At 41.6% G+C, this 14,989-nt stretch overlaps 1 protein-coding gene across 2 annotated transcripts in view; it reads right to left on the reverse strand.

Moving 5' to 3' along the window:
* Positions 1-14,989, reverse strand: part of CHRNA7 (cholinergic receptor, nicotinic, alpha 7 (neuronal)) — a 138,299-nt gene that overhangs the window by 70,453 nt on the left and 52,857 nt on the right. For both annotated transcript variants that reach the window (XR_001002573.1, XM_011949245.1), the window contains exon 2: positions 129-173. Coding sequence is in view for 1 of the 2 variants with exons in the window: in XM_011949245.1 (XP_011804635.1) it covers positions 129-173 (45 nt within the window). In the remaining variant the exon portion in view is untranslated. The remainder of the gene's footprint in view (positions 1-128; positions 174-14,989) is intronic.

Raw genomic sequence — 14,989 nt, forward strand, 5'->3', positions numbered from 1 at the left:
TTTTTTTTTTTTTTTTTTTTTTTCCTAAACAGGACCTCTCAGAAGCAAGCATCTCAGGTATCAGGACAAAAATCTTGGGTGCAAGATCTTGCAGGCCCATGGGCGAGATTGTCATTCTCTTAACTTACCATTTGCAGCCAAATGTTGGTGGTTAAAACTTGGTTCTTCTCATCCTTAAAAAAAAAAAAAAAAGCAGCAGCATAAATATGATATGGTTTACAAAAGGAAGAATGAGACAATTATTCACGTGGGGATCTGACTGTTGGGATTGTTATGTGTGGAAATTAGAATGCACCAAGCACTTCCAATATATGCAAGCAGCATTTCCCCAGAGTTAAGCTTTTCTATTTATTCCAAAGTAAGACACATTTATTACACAGCATTTTAAAAAGATGGAAAAGTATAAAGAAGAAAATTAAAACTCTGCAACCTTATCATCCAGAAATGATGCCTGCTAATGATTTAGCTATTTATCTTTGTATTTTTAAATAATTCATACACTAAAAAAAAAAACCATAAAAGTAGGTGAAAATCCAAGTTTTTAAAGTCAGGTTTATTTCCAAAATATATACAGTTTTAAACAAATACAAATATGCTATGCCTCCCTCCCCCAGGAAAGGGGCCATGGCCCTGTGTGGAGCTGCTGCACCCTGTGTGGGTGGTGCCATGTGGCCCGTGACTCTGACTTGTCCCTGCAGATCTGGACTTTTCTCTCATCCTCTAACTTCTAGGGGGAACATCAGGTTTTGAAATACACCTGAAGGTAAAGCCTACCTAGGTGAGTAAACTAAAGGTGAGAAGATGAGGTGACTTTAGAAGCAGCCATTCAAACTTGGATCTCTCTGACTCCAGAGCCTATCTTCCTACATTTCCAAAATACTTCCCTAAGTTCTGCCTCCAGCTAAGCCTATGTGCTAACCAGGGAGCGTGGATAGTGTACCAGCTGTGACTTTGCTCCAGCACAGGACATATAGAGAAGAGACCCATCAAGACTGGCCTTTCCAAATGGAAGGCAACTTGCATTTTAGTATGGCCGACCAAGCCCAATATGGCTCAGCATAAAACAATGTGAAAGGAGGCAAATGAGTGAATTCTGTACAATAGTTACACTGTGAATGTTGTGATTCAGTATGAAATAACTCCAACCCAAAGGGCTCTGTGCATTAGCAGTTGACACCTTCTCCAGAGAAAATATTAATTAATGCAATTAATGCCCCTGTGAAGATGTGAACAGGAGCTGAAATCTCAAGCTCCTGCAACAGAATCTACTTGGCCTGGTTCACCGATGGGCAGTTTCAAAAAAAAAAAAACCTAAAGGCAGAAAGAACGTGGCATCTGCTGGGGCGTGTCAGTGGGCAGGGATGCAGATGAAAAAAGTGCTGCCTCATTAAAATGAAAATGCGTTGAGCATGTAAGCAGTTGGCAGGGACGCTCTGATGCATCAGTGCCCCAGCCCAGTCGCTCACATGTTGGGTACCTCTATGGTGAGATGGGCCAGGTGGGGCAAATCCCACAGAGAGGAGAGGGCTGCCTGGGGAGGGACATGCGATGATGTCTCAGGGGACCCCAGGCCAGGGGCAATGCCCACAAGACGCTGAACATTTGTTCAGTTACAGAAAAAAATATATCCCGTTTTCCTAACAAAATGTGCCAGGAGTTCTCGGTGGGAAAAGCTGTAGAGCTAACATGTCTCTGTACTCTTCACGGAGCAAATGATCCCCAACAGAGCTATCCATTTAAGTAGCTGGAGCACTCCAGTTCCAGCTCAATCTCCAATATTATTGGGAAGTGTTGTTAAACTCTTCGGAATGTATATCTGTTACCTCAACTTATTAAGAAGTTGTTGTTTTTAATGGACTTAAAATTAGCAAGGGTTCCATTGAGGTGCCTTTCCTTCTTTTAATTGCATTTGTGTCTTCATCTGCTGAGAGAAAGGCTTCTGTGGTTTGGGAGCTCAATTACTACCAATCTAATTAAAAGGCTTTCTTCTTTCCAACATTCTAACAGAAACCCCATTAGAGGAACACTGAATTTCAGCAGTGTGTGGCAGCTTGGGATCAAGTACAGCTTTTCAAACTGTAATCAACAAGCAGCAGCCAGCACCACCTGAGCATGCAGGGATGCCCATTAGGGGAGCCCCCACAAAGACTCAAGAGGGAGAGAGAAGGGCATGAGGAACCATGCTCCCAGAACAATCTCCCTCCTCCTAGCACCTGTACGGGCCACACATGGTCTGAGTCTCTTGGCTCTCTGTCTGCAGTGATAAGATACCTCACCTCCTTCCCATCCCCACTGTGCAGCCTGCTGCCCCTATGCACACTGCAGGCACACACACACATAGAGGCTGTCCTCCACGCATCTTTAGATTGGACTTTCTGACCACCGATATGATCAGATCACCCTCCTCCAACTGCACTGCCCAAAGGATCAAGTCAGAAGTCTTGAGTGAAGTGCACAAGCCATTGCTATAAGCCATGGTCCAGCCAAGTTTTCATTCATTCATTCATTCATTCATTCATGCAACATTTATGGAACATCTCCTGTCCCCAGCATTATGCTTGCCTGACATGTGCAGCGGAAATTAATATTGTTCCTGAGTTCCTAGAATAAAAATTGTGCGTGTGTGTGTGTGTGTGTGTGTGTGTCGGTGGGGACGGGGAATGAGGTAGGATGATACAACACAATAATGATACACTGATAACAACCTGTAACAACAAATGGTAACAAGGGTCACAGAGGGAGGGAACAGGGTCCCTACAAGGAGGAATACACGGACATGGACTTCACCCAGAGTGACAAGCGGTGGCGTCCTGGGGTTGAGCTTCTGATTTAACAACCTATAATCCTGCAGTACCACAGTATGTGGATCTTCTCACACCCACCATGTGCACCCCAGCCCTGAGCATTTGTCCCTTGGTCCCCATGACCAGCCCTGCTTGCCAAGGCTCTATCCAGGCATTTACTGTCTCCAGGCCCCCACGTCTGTGACCACAGATGACAGGCAGCAGCTGCAGGCCTCAGTTTCCTCATTTGCAAAATGGCTCCTGACTGATCCCTTTCCCCTTTCTCAAAGGGGTCCTGTGGGACTCTGGCAGCAATAGGTCTGCAGGTGTTGTGTCTTCTCCTGCAAGACCCTGACCGGCTGGCAAGAAAAACCCTCCCTCCCCAGGGGCTACTCCAAAAGCAGGTTCAGAGTCCATCTCTCCCCTCCCCTCTCCCCACAGCCTTCTCCTTCCTTGATCCCTGGCAAGCCTGTCCTGACCCTGCTGCACTAAAGCTGAGCTCAGCCCCCCGCTTCCTGAGAGGCTTCTGCACAGAGCACCTGGAGGAGGACTTCAGCTCTGCACTCAACTTCCTTGCCTCAGGGTTTGCATTTGGCCATACAGGCTGCAGGTGAACTGGGAGACCTGGGGATGGTACCCGTACACCTCCGAGTGTGGAAAGTCCCCAGATGGGATTACAGCTCCCACATGGCCCTCTGGCCCCCAGCAGAAGGACATTCAGGGCAGGTATGCAGGGGCTCCACTCCCACTGCCCAGAATTTACCTAGGGACAAAATCTAGCTCCTCACCCAGCAGGGAAGTTTCCTTCTCTTTCACCCAAATGTCCTCCACTGCTGCCAGAGCCCCCAGCCTGCCGTGCAGCACTTGAGCCTGAAACCATGAATCAGCAGGCAGAGCTGCCTACAGCAGTCACTCCCTCCCGAGTTGGAGGCCACCCTGGTCAAACTAGGGGGTTCCTGCAAGAGAGGGGACAGAAACATCCAATCCTGGCCCGGAGGCCTGTGAATAAATACACAGGTTTAGTCTCCCAAAGAACAGTATTCCACAGGAACCTAGGCGCCTGCAATTAAGTAGCACACACTCTGTGTTTTACTCCGTTTGGACGCTTATAACGAAATATTATACACTGGGTATCTTATAAAACACAGAAGTTTGTTTCTCACAGTTCTGGAGGCCGGAAGTCCATGATTAACCTGCCACTACGGCTGAACCCTGGTGTCTGGTGGGGGCTGGCTTCCCGGATCATAGGCAGCCACCTTTTCACTGTGTCCTCGCATGGTGGAAGGGGCGAGGGAGGTCTCTGGGGCCTCGTATATAAGGGGACCATCCATCAGGACTGCACCCTCACGGACTAATCACTTCCTAACACCATCGCCTTGGGGATTCAGATCTCAACATATGCATTTAGCGGTAGACAAAAACATTCAGACCATTGCACTGTGAAAGTGGGCTTCAGCAATTCCAGATCCTCAGGCCCCAACTGGGCAGGACGGCATGGAGGAGCAGAGTCCACACAGGCAAAAGACCCTGGGGCTCCCGACTCATCAGGCAATTGGCTTCTGTGCATTTCAATGTTCTCCCCTCCAAAATAGGGATGCAAACAGCTGCCCTGTCTGCTACGGCAGGTGGGAAGAGGAGGAGCATGCTGCAATCTGTGCGATGTCACTCAGTGCCAGTGGCTGTCACCACGTGGCTACTCACACACATGGCTCTCCCGCAAGATCTACACTCCCTTCTCCCTCTCAGATGAAGACAGGAGGAGGCAGGGTCCCCAGCCCACCACATAATCGCAGAAGGCGAGAGTGGCAAGGCAGCCTCAAGTCAATGCGCCTAACTCCCTTCATTCTTTTCCAATCTGAGCACTTCAGTTGAGAGCGCACTTTAAGTGATTGTGCTTTTTAAAATCAATCTCTCTGAATAATCGTGTATATGGTTCAGAATCCAACTGTCGTGGTAATGTGTAATGTGCTATCTTGCATTTCTGCAGCAATTATTCTTTTGTGAATTACTGAGTAACATCATTCAACGTGATTTTACAGAGCTCCCATCACTATATTTTTTTCCTTTGTGTAGACGCTAAGAAAAAAAAAAAAAAAAGCAAACACATAACAATAGACTTCACCACCACCATTTCTAAATTCTTGTTTGCAGAGAAAATAGCTGGATAATATAAATTCATATTTGTGTAGCACTCTAAAGTTTATAACAACGTTGACTTCTTTTATCTAATTTAATCTTTACACCCACCATATTTTTTTCTTAGTTTTACAGCATAACAAACTGAGGTTTTCCCTGAGTCAGCAAGATACTAGGTCTGACAAAAGACTCATATCCAGAATAAGAAATAAACTCCTAAAAATCAATCAGAAAAGGGCAGGCAATCCAACAGAAAAATGGACAAAAGATGAACAAGTACTTTACCAAAAGGATATCAATAAATATCAGGTATCAGGTATCAGTGATACCTGAAAATAACAAAGCTAGCCTGTAAACAGAGTTTGCATTTCTAAATGTCACATGACATGCACACACAAACTCCAGCAAAGTAAGTATTATTATTTTTCTCATTTAATAATGGAGATTATGGGAGACCCCCCAAATTTAATTTTATGTCTCTTTTCTGTTTGAATGTTTTGCTATAAGCATGTATTACCTTTATAATCAAAGGAGAAGGGGAATGCATAAATATATCAATGATGAAACAAACAGGCTCCTGGTCCTTGGTCACACAGCTAAGTACAGAAACTGAGATCCAACCCCCTAACCTGCTTCGTAAAGTTGAGTTTTCAACACTTGTGTTTTGGACCACGATGTCATTCTGCCCTCCCTGCTGTAACAGCAAACACTATGATTACGATCACGCAAAATAATTCCCTCTGGTAATTGTACAAGACAGAAGTTTCCAAAGTATGGTCTTGGAACCCCTTGGTTTTTGAGATGCTTTCAGAGGACGAGTGAGACAAATCTTTCTTCATAATGGTTAGATGTTATTTCTCTCTTTCACCCCCCTTTTCCCTTGAGTCTTCCATAGAGCTTAGCAGAGGCTACAGCACATAGGGACCAGCAGCAGACTGAATGCAGAAGCTGGTCAGAGAGTCCAGATGTCTTCTATTACATGAGGCATTAAGGAGATTTGCAAAATAAAAAGCCACCCTTGTCACTGATTTCTTGGGTGAAAATATGGTTCTTTTCCATAAAATGCTATTTATGTTAACATCATGCTATTTATGGAATGGCCTTATTATGTTAAGTGAATTAATGAGCTTTAAAATGCTTCTTAGCCTTTATCTCCAATGTGGTAAATATTGATAGATATAATCACATAAACAAAACTTAGAGGATCCTCAATAATCTTAAAGAGAGCAAAGGAGTCCTGAAGCCTGGATGTCTGAGAGCCGCTGAAGGGGAGCTTGGCATTTCTAGGACCACCCTGGTCCTCGTACCACAAGGGCCTGGCCCTCTCGGGATACAGAGCTCAGCTCTATCTCTGCTCACATTTTGGGACCGCTCAGGGTCTGTTTGTTGGGGACACAGTGTAAAAAATACAGATATCACAGGCTCTGGGCTCTGCTGTTCACTAGCCATGTGGGCTTGGGGTAGTCCCATCACCGGAACTTTTCTGAGACTCAGTTCCCTTATTTATGAAAACAAGGGTGATGGCTGTTAACTGCTCTCTCTCCAGCATGTTGCAAGGACTGCATAGGTAGCACGAAGAAAAGTGCCTAAAATATAGCAAAATTCTCCACTGTTAGATTACTGGAAAAAAAGTTCCTTTGATAGAAAGGTACTGAAAAGGCTAAGAGAATTGGCCCAAACTGACAATAATCTCCTCGCTATCTGCGGCTGCCTATTTTTAGGGGTGGCACATAATTACTGGTTGGTTTTCTGTTTCTAATTTAACTGTGTAATAATTTGTTTTGGTTCTCAGTTTATTCATTTAGCTCTGCAATGTTCCTTTTATTCTGTTATTTTATTGGCTCATCTTTGAAACCTAGTTGGTTTGGATCCCACTGAAATTAAGGCTTAGGAATTATGTGTCTAGAGGTCAGCATTTAATATTCCCAGTGGGTTCATGGTTATTCTGCAATGCATCAATGTGCAGATGAGAATCTTTTCAAAAAGTGTGTGCAACCTGACTTCCTTCAAGCCTTGGATCCTGGCCTCATCCACCAGTTAGCCACCTTGGCAAAGGGTTAAGCTATGGAACTTCACTATTTCTAGGATTCTGGAGCTCCTTAATCACAGCCGAACTGTTTACAGATGTATGCTTATTTCTGACAGTACCCTGAAACCTGACAAATAGAGGAAGTGCATTATGTTTTGAAACACAGCACTCTGAAGACCCTGAGATTGGAGACGCTGCTCCAAAGACCCACTGAGGCAGCGACTGCAGTCCTTGGAAAAACTTCTGCCTCTAGAACTCCCCCATCCAGCAGAGTGATTCCGAACTCTCTGATTCTATTTGTAACTACCAAAGTTAAACCTGCACAGTTCGAGAACACCGATTTCAGGAACAATGCAAAGTATAAGGCTTAAGGGATTTTAAAAATCAGACCACAGTATAATACATGTATACTGATATATATATATTTTTCCTCCCAAGAGGTCAGCATGTAATTCCTTGAGACATAATCCCAGGAAAGACCCATGATGGCAAGATGGGAAACTGGCTGATCAGCCTGGGTCCTTTCTGGAGAAGAAATGCCAGGCAAACAGAGGCAGGTGGTTTTCTTCAGCTTAGGACCTTGATCCCAGCACACCACGGACTTTTGTTCCCCCTGTGAAATCCACTGCCCAATGCCAGATTGAGGGGAGCAAGGCAAACCAAGGTGTTCAGCTGCCTGTGTGTGTGGGAATAAGAGAGCTTGCCTGGGAGAGGTGAGCCCTACCCCACCTGATGTCCATTTGGTTCTCGCTGGGTGGACTCCCATCCCCAGAGTGGCCCCATCCTTCTCAGGGAGGGAGGAAGAGTTCCAGCATGCACTTTTCACTTCAACTGAAAGGGTTTCTTTCTTTCCATGAGGAAGAGCCCCCTATCTCCCTCAAAGGACCTAACTCTTGGGGAATGAAGCCTGGAAGGTGATCATGAGAGCAGAACCTAACAGAGAAGAAATCAATCTTGAATTAGCAGAGCTGACAACAGGTAGTCACAGGAAGACTGTGAGTAGAGGAGAAAGAGGAAGAGAGATGCTGGGTTTCCGGCATACTGAGTGCAGCAGGAATCAAACTTCATCTGAAGTATCCTTGAACAGAAAGGATAAATCCCCCTTTAAGTTTAAGCCGTCATCCCAACTGAATCAATTTTCAGGAATTTCCTTGAGTGTTTACAAGTTGTATCTCTCTGGACTAAGAGCAAACACCTATACACACAGCCAGACTCCCACAAATGCCTTGGTTCCAAAATTTCTGTAACTTCAGTATCAGGCTTTTTCAATGAATTGTCAGAAAGCTAGTTGCAACAAATCTCATCACAATTGGGGTCCTCTAAAGAACTGAGTTAGAGATAAGGAGACACCAACAGAGTCCTCGGTATGGAACTGGTGCAAAGTGGGTTCGAACGGCCAATAGAAAGGGAAGGGGCTAAGACAAATAAGTGGAAGTTACGAGCAGGATTTAGAAGCAGTTATTTATTGTTCTTGCTTTTTTTGTTATTATCTGATGTTTCTAATACTTCTGTAAATAATACAGGCTAATTGGCTTAATGAACAAAGATAAAAATAAATCAGGCCACGAATCAGGAAAGTATAACATAAAAATAATGCATCCCTATTACATCACAGAAAATACTGAGGCATGAGCCAGATGAAAACGAATCGGAATGACAGCCACAAGAAGGAAGTATGAGTATGAATGAAGGAATGATGAAATATATACATCAATACAAATGTTAAAATAACAAGCACAAAGAAGAAAGGCAGCTAGGCACGCACACATAACTAATATACAAAGTAGCCTGGAAGAAAAGCCCAAATAAGAAGGGCATGCTTCTCACGAGTTCTTTATATTATACTATATAAGCCTTGGATCAAATTAAGCATGATTTCAAAGATAAGCTAATAAAATAACAGAATAAAAGGAACGTTGCAGAGCTAAACGAATCAACTGAGAACCAAAACAAATTATTACGTAGTTAGATTAGAAACAGAAAGGAACAAAACAGATACAGCTAAAAAATTGAGTTACTGGCATGAAGGCAGGACATGAGATAATCACGGTGAGAGATAATCACGGCGTTCGCAGAGCAAACACAGCAAGAGATTACATCCATTACAGAAGAGGTTGGAAATGGAAGCGAAACAAAGAAGCCACAGCTAGAGGTGAAATGGAGACTACAACACAGGGAAACTAGTTTAAGTATACCGGGATAATACATGGGAGACCTGCTCGTGGTTCTAGCCAAACAGGAGACTCTAGAATGCGAACACCATCCTGCTATGAACACCATCCTGGAAATTCTGGAGAAAATCAAACAAATGTCTTTTTAAATATTGATTTTGGCTTACAAGAAGGCACAAGAAATCCTTGAAAACAACAACAACATCATCCAAGAGGAAACTGAAAAGAACATTTTAAGTCCGTGAGCTGACACCACAGCAGAGTGCAGGAGTGTGGAGACCAGTGGCCAGTGTTATTCACAGAGAGCTTAAACAATGCCTAAGTGGGACTATAGAAAAGATTCTCTTTCGTAGGTGGAGGGCTGAACCAAATGCCCCATCTACTTACACCAGCGTGGTCCAGGAAATCTTGAAGAGACCACTGGCCAAAAAAGAAGCAAGTTAGTCTGTGTCATTCTGGGTTAAAAGTGGAGAACCAGGGTATACTCTATTTCCTGAAAATGCACTGGCCTTCTTTCTGATGGAGAATTCAAATGTAACCAATCCACAATGCCTAGGAACTCTGCAAGTCATGGAATTAGCTTAGAAGTTGTTCCAGGTCAGTAAAACTTGAGGTCCCAGACAGACGCAATGAGAACAAACAAATTAACAAACCACAAAAAAGATAAAAGGAAGAAAATAATAACAACAAAAAATTGTTGCATAGAAAACACAACGATTATACCCTCCTGATCAAAAATACAAAATACATAAAGTATAAAATTCTCCATGAGTGAAAGAGAGAAAACCAAGTCAGGAGGAATAAGCTCCCCAAAATACAGAGAAGAGCAATATCAGAGGGATAATATTGAATAAGTATGTTTAACGTGATTAAATGCACTAAAGAAATCAAAAACATAGTAAAAGAATGAGATATTCTAGGTGTAAAAATGCAGATTTGGAAGAAAACAAAAGTAAGAGCTTTGCAAAATGAAAAATTTAGTAACTGAAACAAAAGCTCAATGTAAGCTGAAGACAGACTCAACAAAATGACCTACAATGTAACTCAGAAAGATAAAGAGATGGAGAATGTGAATGCTTAAAAGACTTGAAGGGCGCAATGAAAAGTTTAAATATGTGTATAAAATAGTTTTATAAAAGAAAGGTTAAAGAAATAATGGCTGGGAAATTTCCAGAACTAGCCAACTTATCCTCAGATTAAGGAAGTACGAGTTCCTCAAAAATGTAAGTATAAATCAAAGACTAATTCAAACCTCCATCATTTTTTAGCTCTGGCATGTAAATAGCTTAGAATTAATCACTCTCATACTTACAACAGAAAAAAAATGAATGAAATGAAAAATCAATGACATTTATTGGACTCAGGAGGGACTGAGGCCGGTAAGCACCACACTGAAGTCTGGAGAGACATGGAATTCGGCGCACAGCCAAGATCTGCTCACTCAAAGCAGAAGCCACTGGAGCTATGAACTTAGGTAATGCTTAAATAGTAATTTCAGTGAATCTCTGGTTGCTGAGTGTGAACCAGCAATGAATGAGAGTGAGAAACCCCCAGAGCGCCACAGTCTTGTTGAGGCCTCTACAATTTCATGGGTTTTATCTCTAGAAACTCCACCAGGTTCCCATGGTAAACACGCAAGAAAGATCTCCTTGTGGCTCCAGCGAGAGAAGGGGACAAGTAACCATTGGGAAATGGGTCACCCAGAACCTTCTCCACAAAAAAAGCCTACTCTCCAGGGTTTCTCAGAGCCTTATCCCTGCTAGGGAAATGACATTCGTCCCACTCCAGCACCCTGTAGCCTTTCTGTCTTACCTAAGGCGGGGAAAAGCTGTATCACTACTATATCACTAGAGAAACACTTGTGAAGGTCAGAGCCCAGACACACAGGCCTACTAAAACACTACCATGTAACACAGGATTAAAGAACACTTCTCCCCATCCCCACTTACCACCACACCAACAGGGGTCCAGTAAAACTACTGTGAATTACAGTCCAAAAAGCCGTAGATTCTCTGAGAAAGAGTACTCAATTAAGGAATACAGACATCAAGAGGGAAGACAAAAACAAGAACACTAGAAGAACCTGACGCCTCTGGCAGTTAAAGCTATAGCAAGCATCAAATAAAGCCCAACTACTACTTGTCACATGTATTCGCACACTAAAAAGGTACTTATCTAAATTCATACTGTCATGAACATTTCTGGTTTATGACAGAAAAATTACAAGGCAATTAAAAGACAAGAAAAAACAGTCTGCAGAGACAAAGCAAACATCAGAACAGGACTTAGATATGATATAAATGTTGAAATTATCAGATAAGAAATTTAAAATAACATGAAATTTAAAATAAATACATGAAAGGTGCTAAAGGAAAAATAAACAACATGCAAAAGCAGTTGGGTAATATCAGCAGAAAGACAGAAACTCTCAGAAAGAATTGCAAGGAAATACTAGAAATCAAAACCAGTGTAACAGAAATAAAAATGCCTGTATGCAATCTGAACATATTTTGTCAAAAATGCAAGTTAAATTCACAGTAGTGAAATGTAGCCTTTTTGTCTACATGTTAAAGTTTCAAAAGAAAAAAGAAAGAAAGCATTTGATGGCCTCATGAGGAGCCTGGACACAGCCAAGCAAGGAATCAGTGAGCTGGATAACATGTCAATAGAAACTTCCAAAACTGAATTGCAAAAAGAAAAAAGAAACACAGATTATCCAAATATTGTGGGACGATTTTGAAAGGTGTAACACATATATAGTTGAATCACCACAAGGAAGAGCAGAGCAGAGCAGAAAGAACAGTTGAAATATTAATGGCTGAGAACTTCCCAACACCACTGACGGACACAAATCATAGATCCAAGAAGCTCAGTAGACACCAAGTAAGAAAAACATCTAAAAAATTCAACATAGATCTTATGCTTATCACAGAAATTAAATCAAAGTGGATCATAAGCCTACATGTAAAATACACAATTCTAATACTAGAAGAAAATACAGGATTAAATATATGTGACTTTCGGTTTGGTGATTATGGTTTTTGATACAACAGCAAAGACATGATGATCCGTGCAAAGAAAAAATTAGTAAGTTGGACTTTATTCAAATTAAAAACTGCTCTATGGAAGATATTGTTACAAGAATGAAAAGAAAAACTGCAGACTGGGATAAAATTTTACAAAATACATCTCTGATAAAGAACTTACATTCAAAATATAGGAAAGAAACCCAGCCAGACAAAAACAGCCTAACTAAAAAATGGCCAAAAGACATGAACAGACAACTCACCAAAGAAGATGTACAAATAACAAACATATGAAAAGATGCTCCACAGCATGTTATCGTGGAAATGCAAATTATAACAATGCAACACCACCCATACACCTATCAGAAAGACTAAAATCTGAAAAGTTCACATTACCAACCAATTGCTGGGAGGATGTGGAACACCAGGAAGGCTCATTCATTGCCGGTAAGAGTGCAAAATGGTACGACCACTTTGGAAGACAATTTGGCGGTTTCTTACAAAACTAAACCTAGTGTTACCACACGATACAACAACTATATTCCTAGATATTTACCCAATGATTCAAAAACATGTATCTACAGAAAACCTGCACATGAATGTTTATAGCAGCCTAATGCATAATCACAGAAAACTGGATGCAATCAAGATGTCTTGTAAGAGGTGAATGGAAAAACAAACCATGGCACATCCACACAATGGAATATTATTCCAGTGTAAAATGAAATGAGCTATCAAGCCATGAAAGATATAGGTGAGTCTTAAATACACAGTGCTAAGTGAAAGAAGTCAGGCTGAAAAGGCTACATACTGTATCATTCCAATAAAAAGACATTCTACAAAAGGCAAAACTTTAGAGACTGTAAATTTATCAGTGGTTGCCAGTGGTGGGGGTTAGGAATAGATAAATGGAGCACAGAGTACTTCTAGAGCAGAGAATTCTATATCATATTTTAATGGTGAATACAAGATACTAAGCATTGTCAAAACTCATAGAACTTCACAATACAAAGAGTAACCCAAAATGAATGCAAAATACAAAACAAATATTTAGGAGATTTGGTGATCCAGGATGGAATGCAAAATGTAACAAAAGGATTCAAATGCGTTAAAAAAGTATAAAACAATTTTACTGACATGACTTGGAGAAAAAGGTGCTGGCCTAAGTAACTTTGAAACTGGGTGTATTCTGCAAGGAACTGTATATGAGCATTGCACTCTAGCTGATGAAGTTGTTCCTCACAGAGTTATGAGTTACCAATTCTGAAACTACCGTACATGTATATTGGAATCGAACAGTTAAGTAGATGGATGCCATATGTGGAAATCAGTTTTCTCACTTTGGAGTGAGAGGTGGAGACTTAAGCATGAATTCACATTTCGCTTAATAAGGATACATACGGTTACATACAGATATACTTATAGATATTTGTGTATATATGAGCTTTTATATACAGATACAACTCTTTGCTCTGTCGGTCTAAAGGGCCTAGAAATGATGACACCCCAATGGCAGTGAACCACCTGGCACCCAAACCTTGCTTTCTAATCATTCACCAAGACAAGGAACCAGGAGTTCTGGAGAAATGGCTGATTCTAGGTGTTGGGCAGGAAATATACCAGATGAATCTGGAACATATTGTAGAGCCAGAAAGAAGGAAAATGAGTGAAAAGACAAAATAACACCAATGCCGTTAAGCCAGAGGGATACTGCAGCAAATTTAACAAGTACCTAGTGGTAAAAACTACAACAATTTGAACAAAATAAGGTAATACTGGATTACAATCCTAAGTATAAAATAAATACTCCTGAGTCTGTATTGACATAAATAAATGATTAAATAAATAAATGGGGTGAAGGAGGCAAACTCTCCATGAAGAAGAATTTCAACTTATGTAGACACTTTGCCTTCATGGAGGTGAAACATTACTCTCCACTCCTTAATGTGGGCTGTGCCTAGTGACTTTCTTCCAAAGAGTACACTATATAAATAGGGGAAAAAGAGTAACTTTACAGTTGAGGGACCTGACGAATACCATTTTAAGCCATTTGATTAAGGTTTACAACAACAGTAAGTCATATTGATATTATGCACCCTGCATATGAATAATACTCTGCTCTCTGTCTACCCCAAAACATATTACCCCAATCTAACCTGGATAAAACATATAATACTCTGCTCTCTGTCTACTCCAAAACATATTACCCCAATCTAACCTGGATAAAACATATAATACTCTGCTCTCTGTCTACCCCAAAACATATTAATCCAATCTAACCTGGATAAAAACATCCAACAAATCCCAATGGAGAGACATGTTACAAAACATCTGACCAGTGCCCTGCTCAAAACTGTCGAGATCATTAAAAACAAGGAAAGGCTAAAAATCTGTTACAACCAAGAGGAGCCTCAAAAGCTGCAAGGACTACATGCAACATGGTATCCTGGATGGGATCCTGGAACTGAAAGAGTAAATGGGATTAAAAAGTCAAGAAAATGTGAATAAAGTATGGACCTCAGTTTAAAATATCTATGAAGATCCAATTACCAATTGTAACAAAAAGCGTCATCCTGATGTTAAGAGGATACTCACAGGGGAAACTATGTGGCCTCCAGGGAAACTCCCTGCAGTACCTTCAAGTTTTCTTTAAAGATAACTGTTAAAGTGAACTTGAAAAATAAAAGTGTTCATCTTTTTTTTTTTAGATGGATTTTTGCTCTGTCACTGAGGCTGGAGTGCGGTGGCGCCATCTCGGCTCACTGCAAGCTCCGCCTCCCGGGTTCACACCATTCTCCTGCCTCAGTCTCCTGAGTAGCTGGGACTACAGGTGTCCGCCACCAC

The sequence above is a fragment of the Colobus angolensis genome, unplaced genomic scaffold (assembly GCF_000951035.1).
Source record: "Colobus angolensis palliatus isolate OR3802 unplaced genomic scaffold, Cang.pa_1.0 Scaffold294, whole genome shotgun sequence".
In the NCBI taxonomy this organism is placed as follows: Eukaryota; Metazoa; Chordata; class Mammalia; order Primates; family Cercopithecidae; genus Colobus; species Colobus angolensis.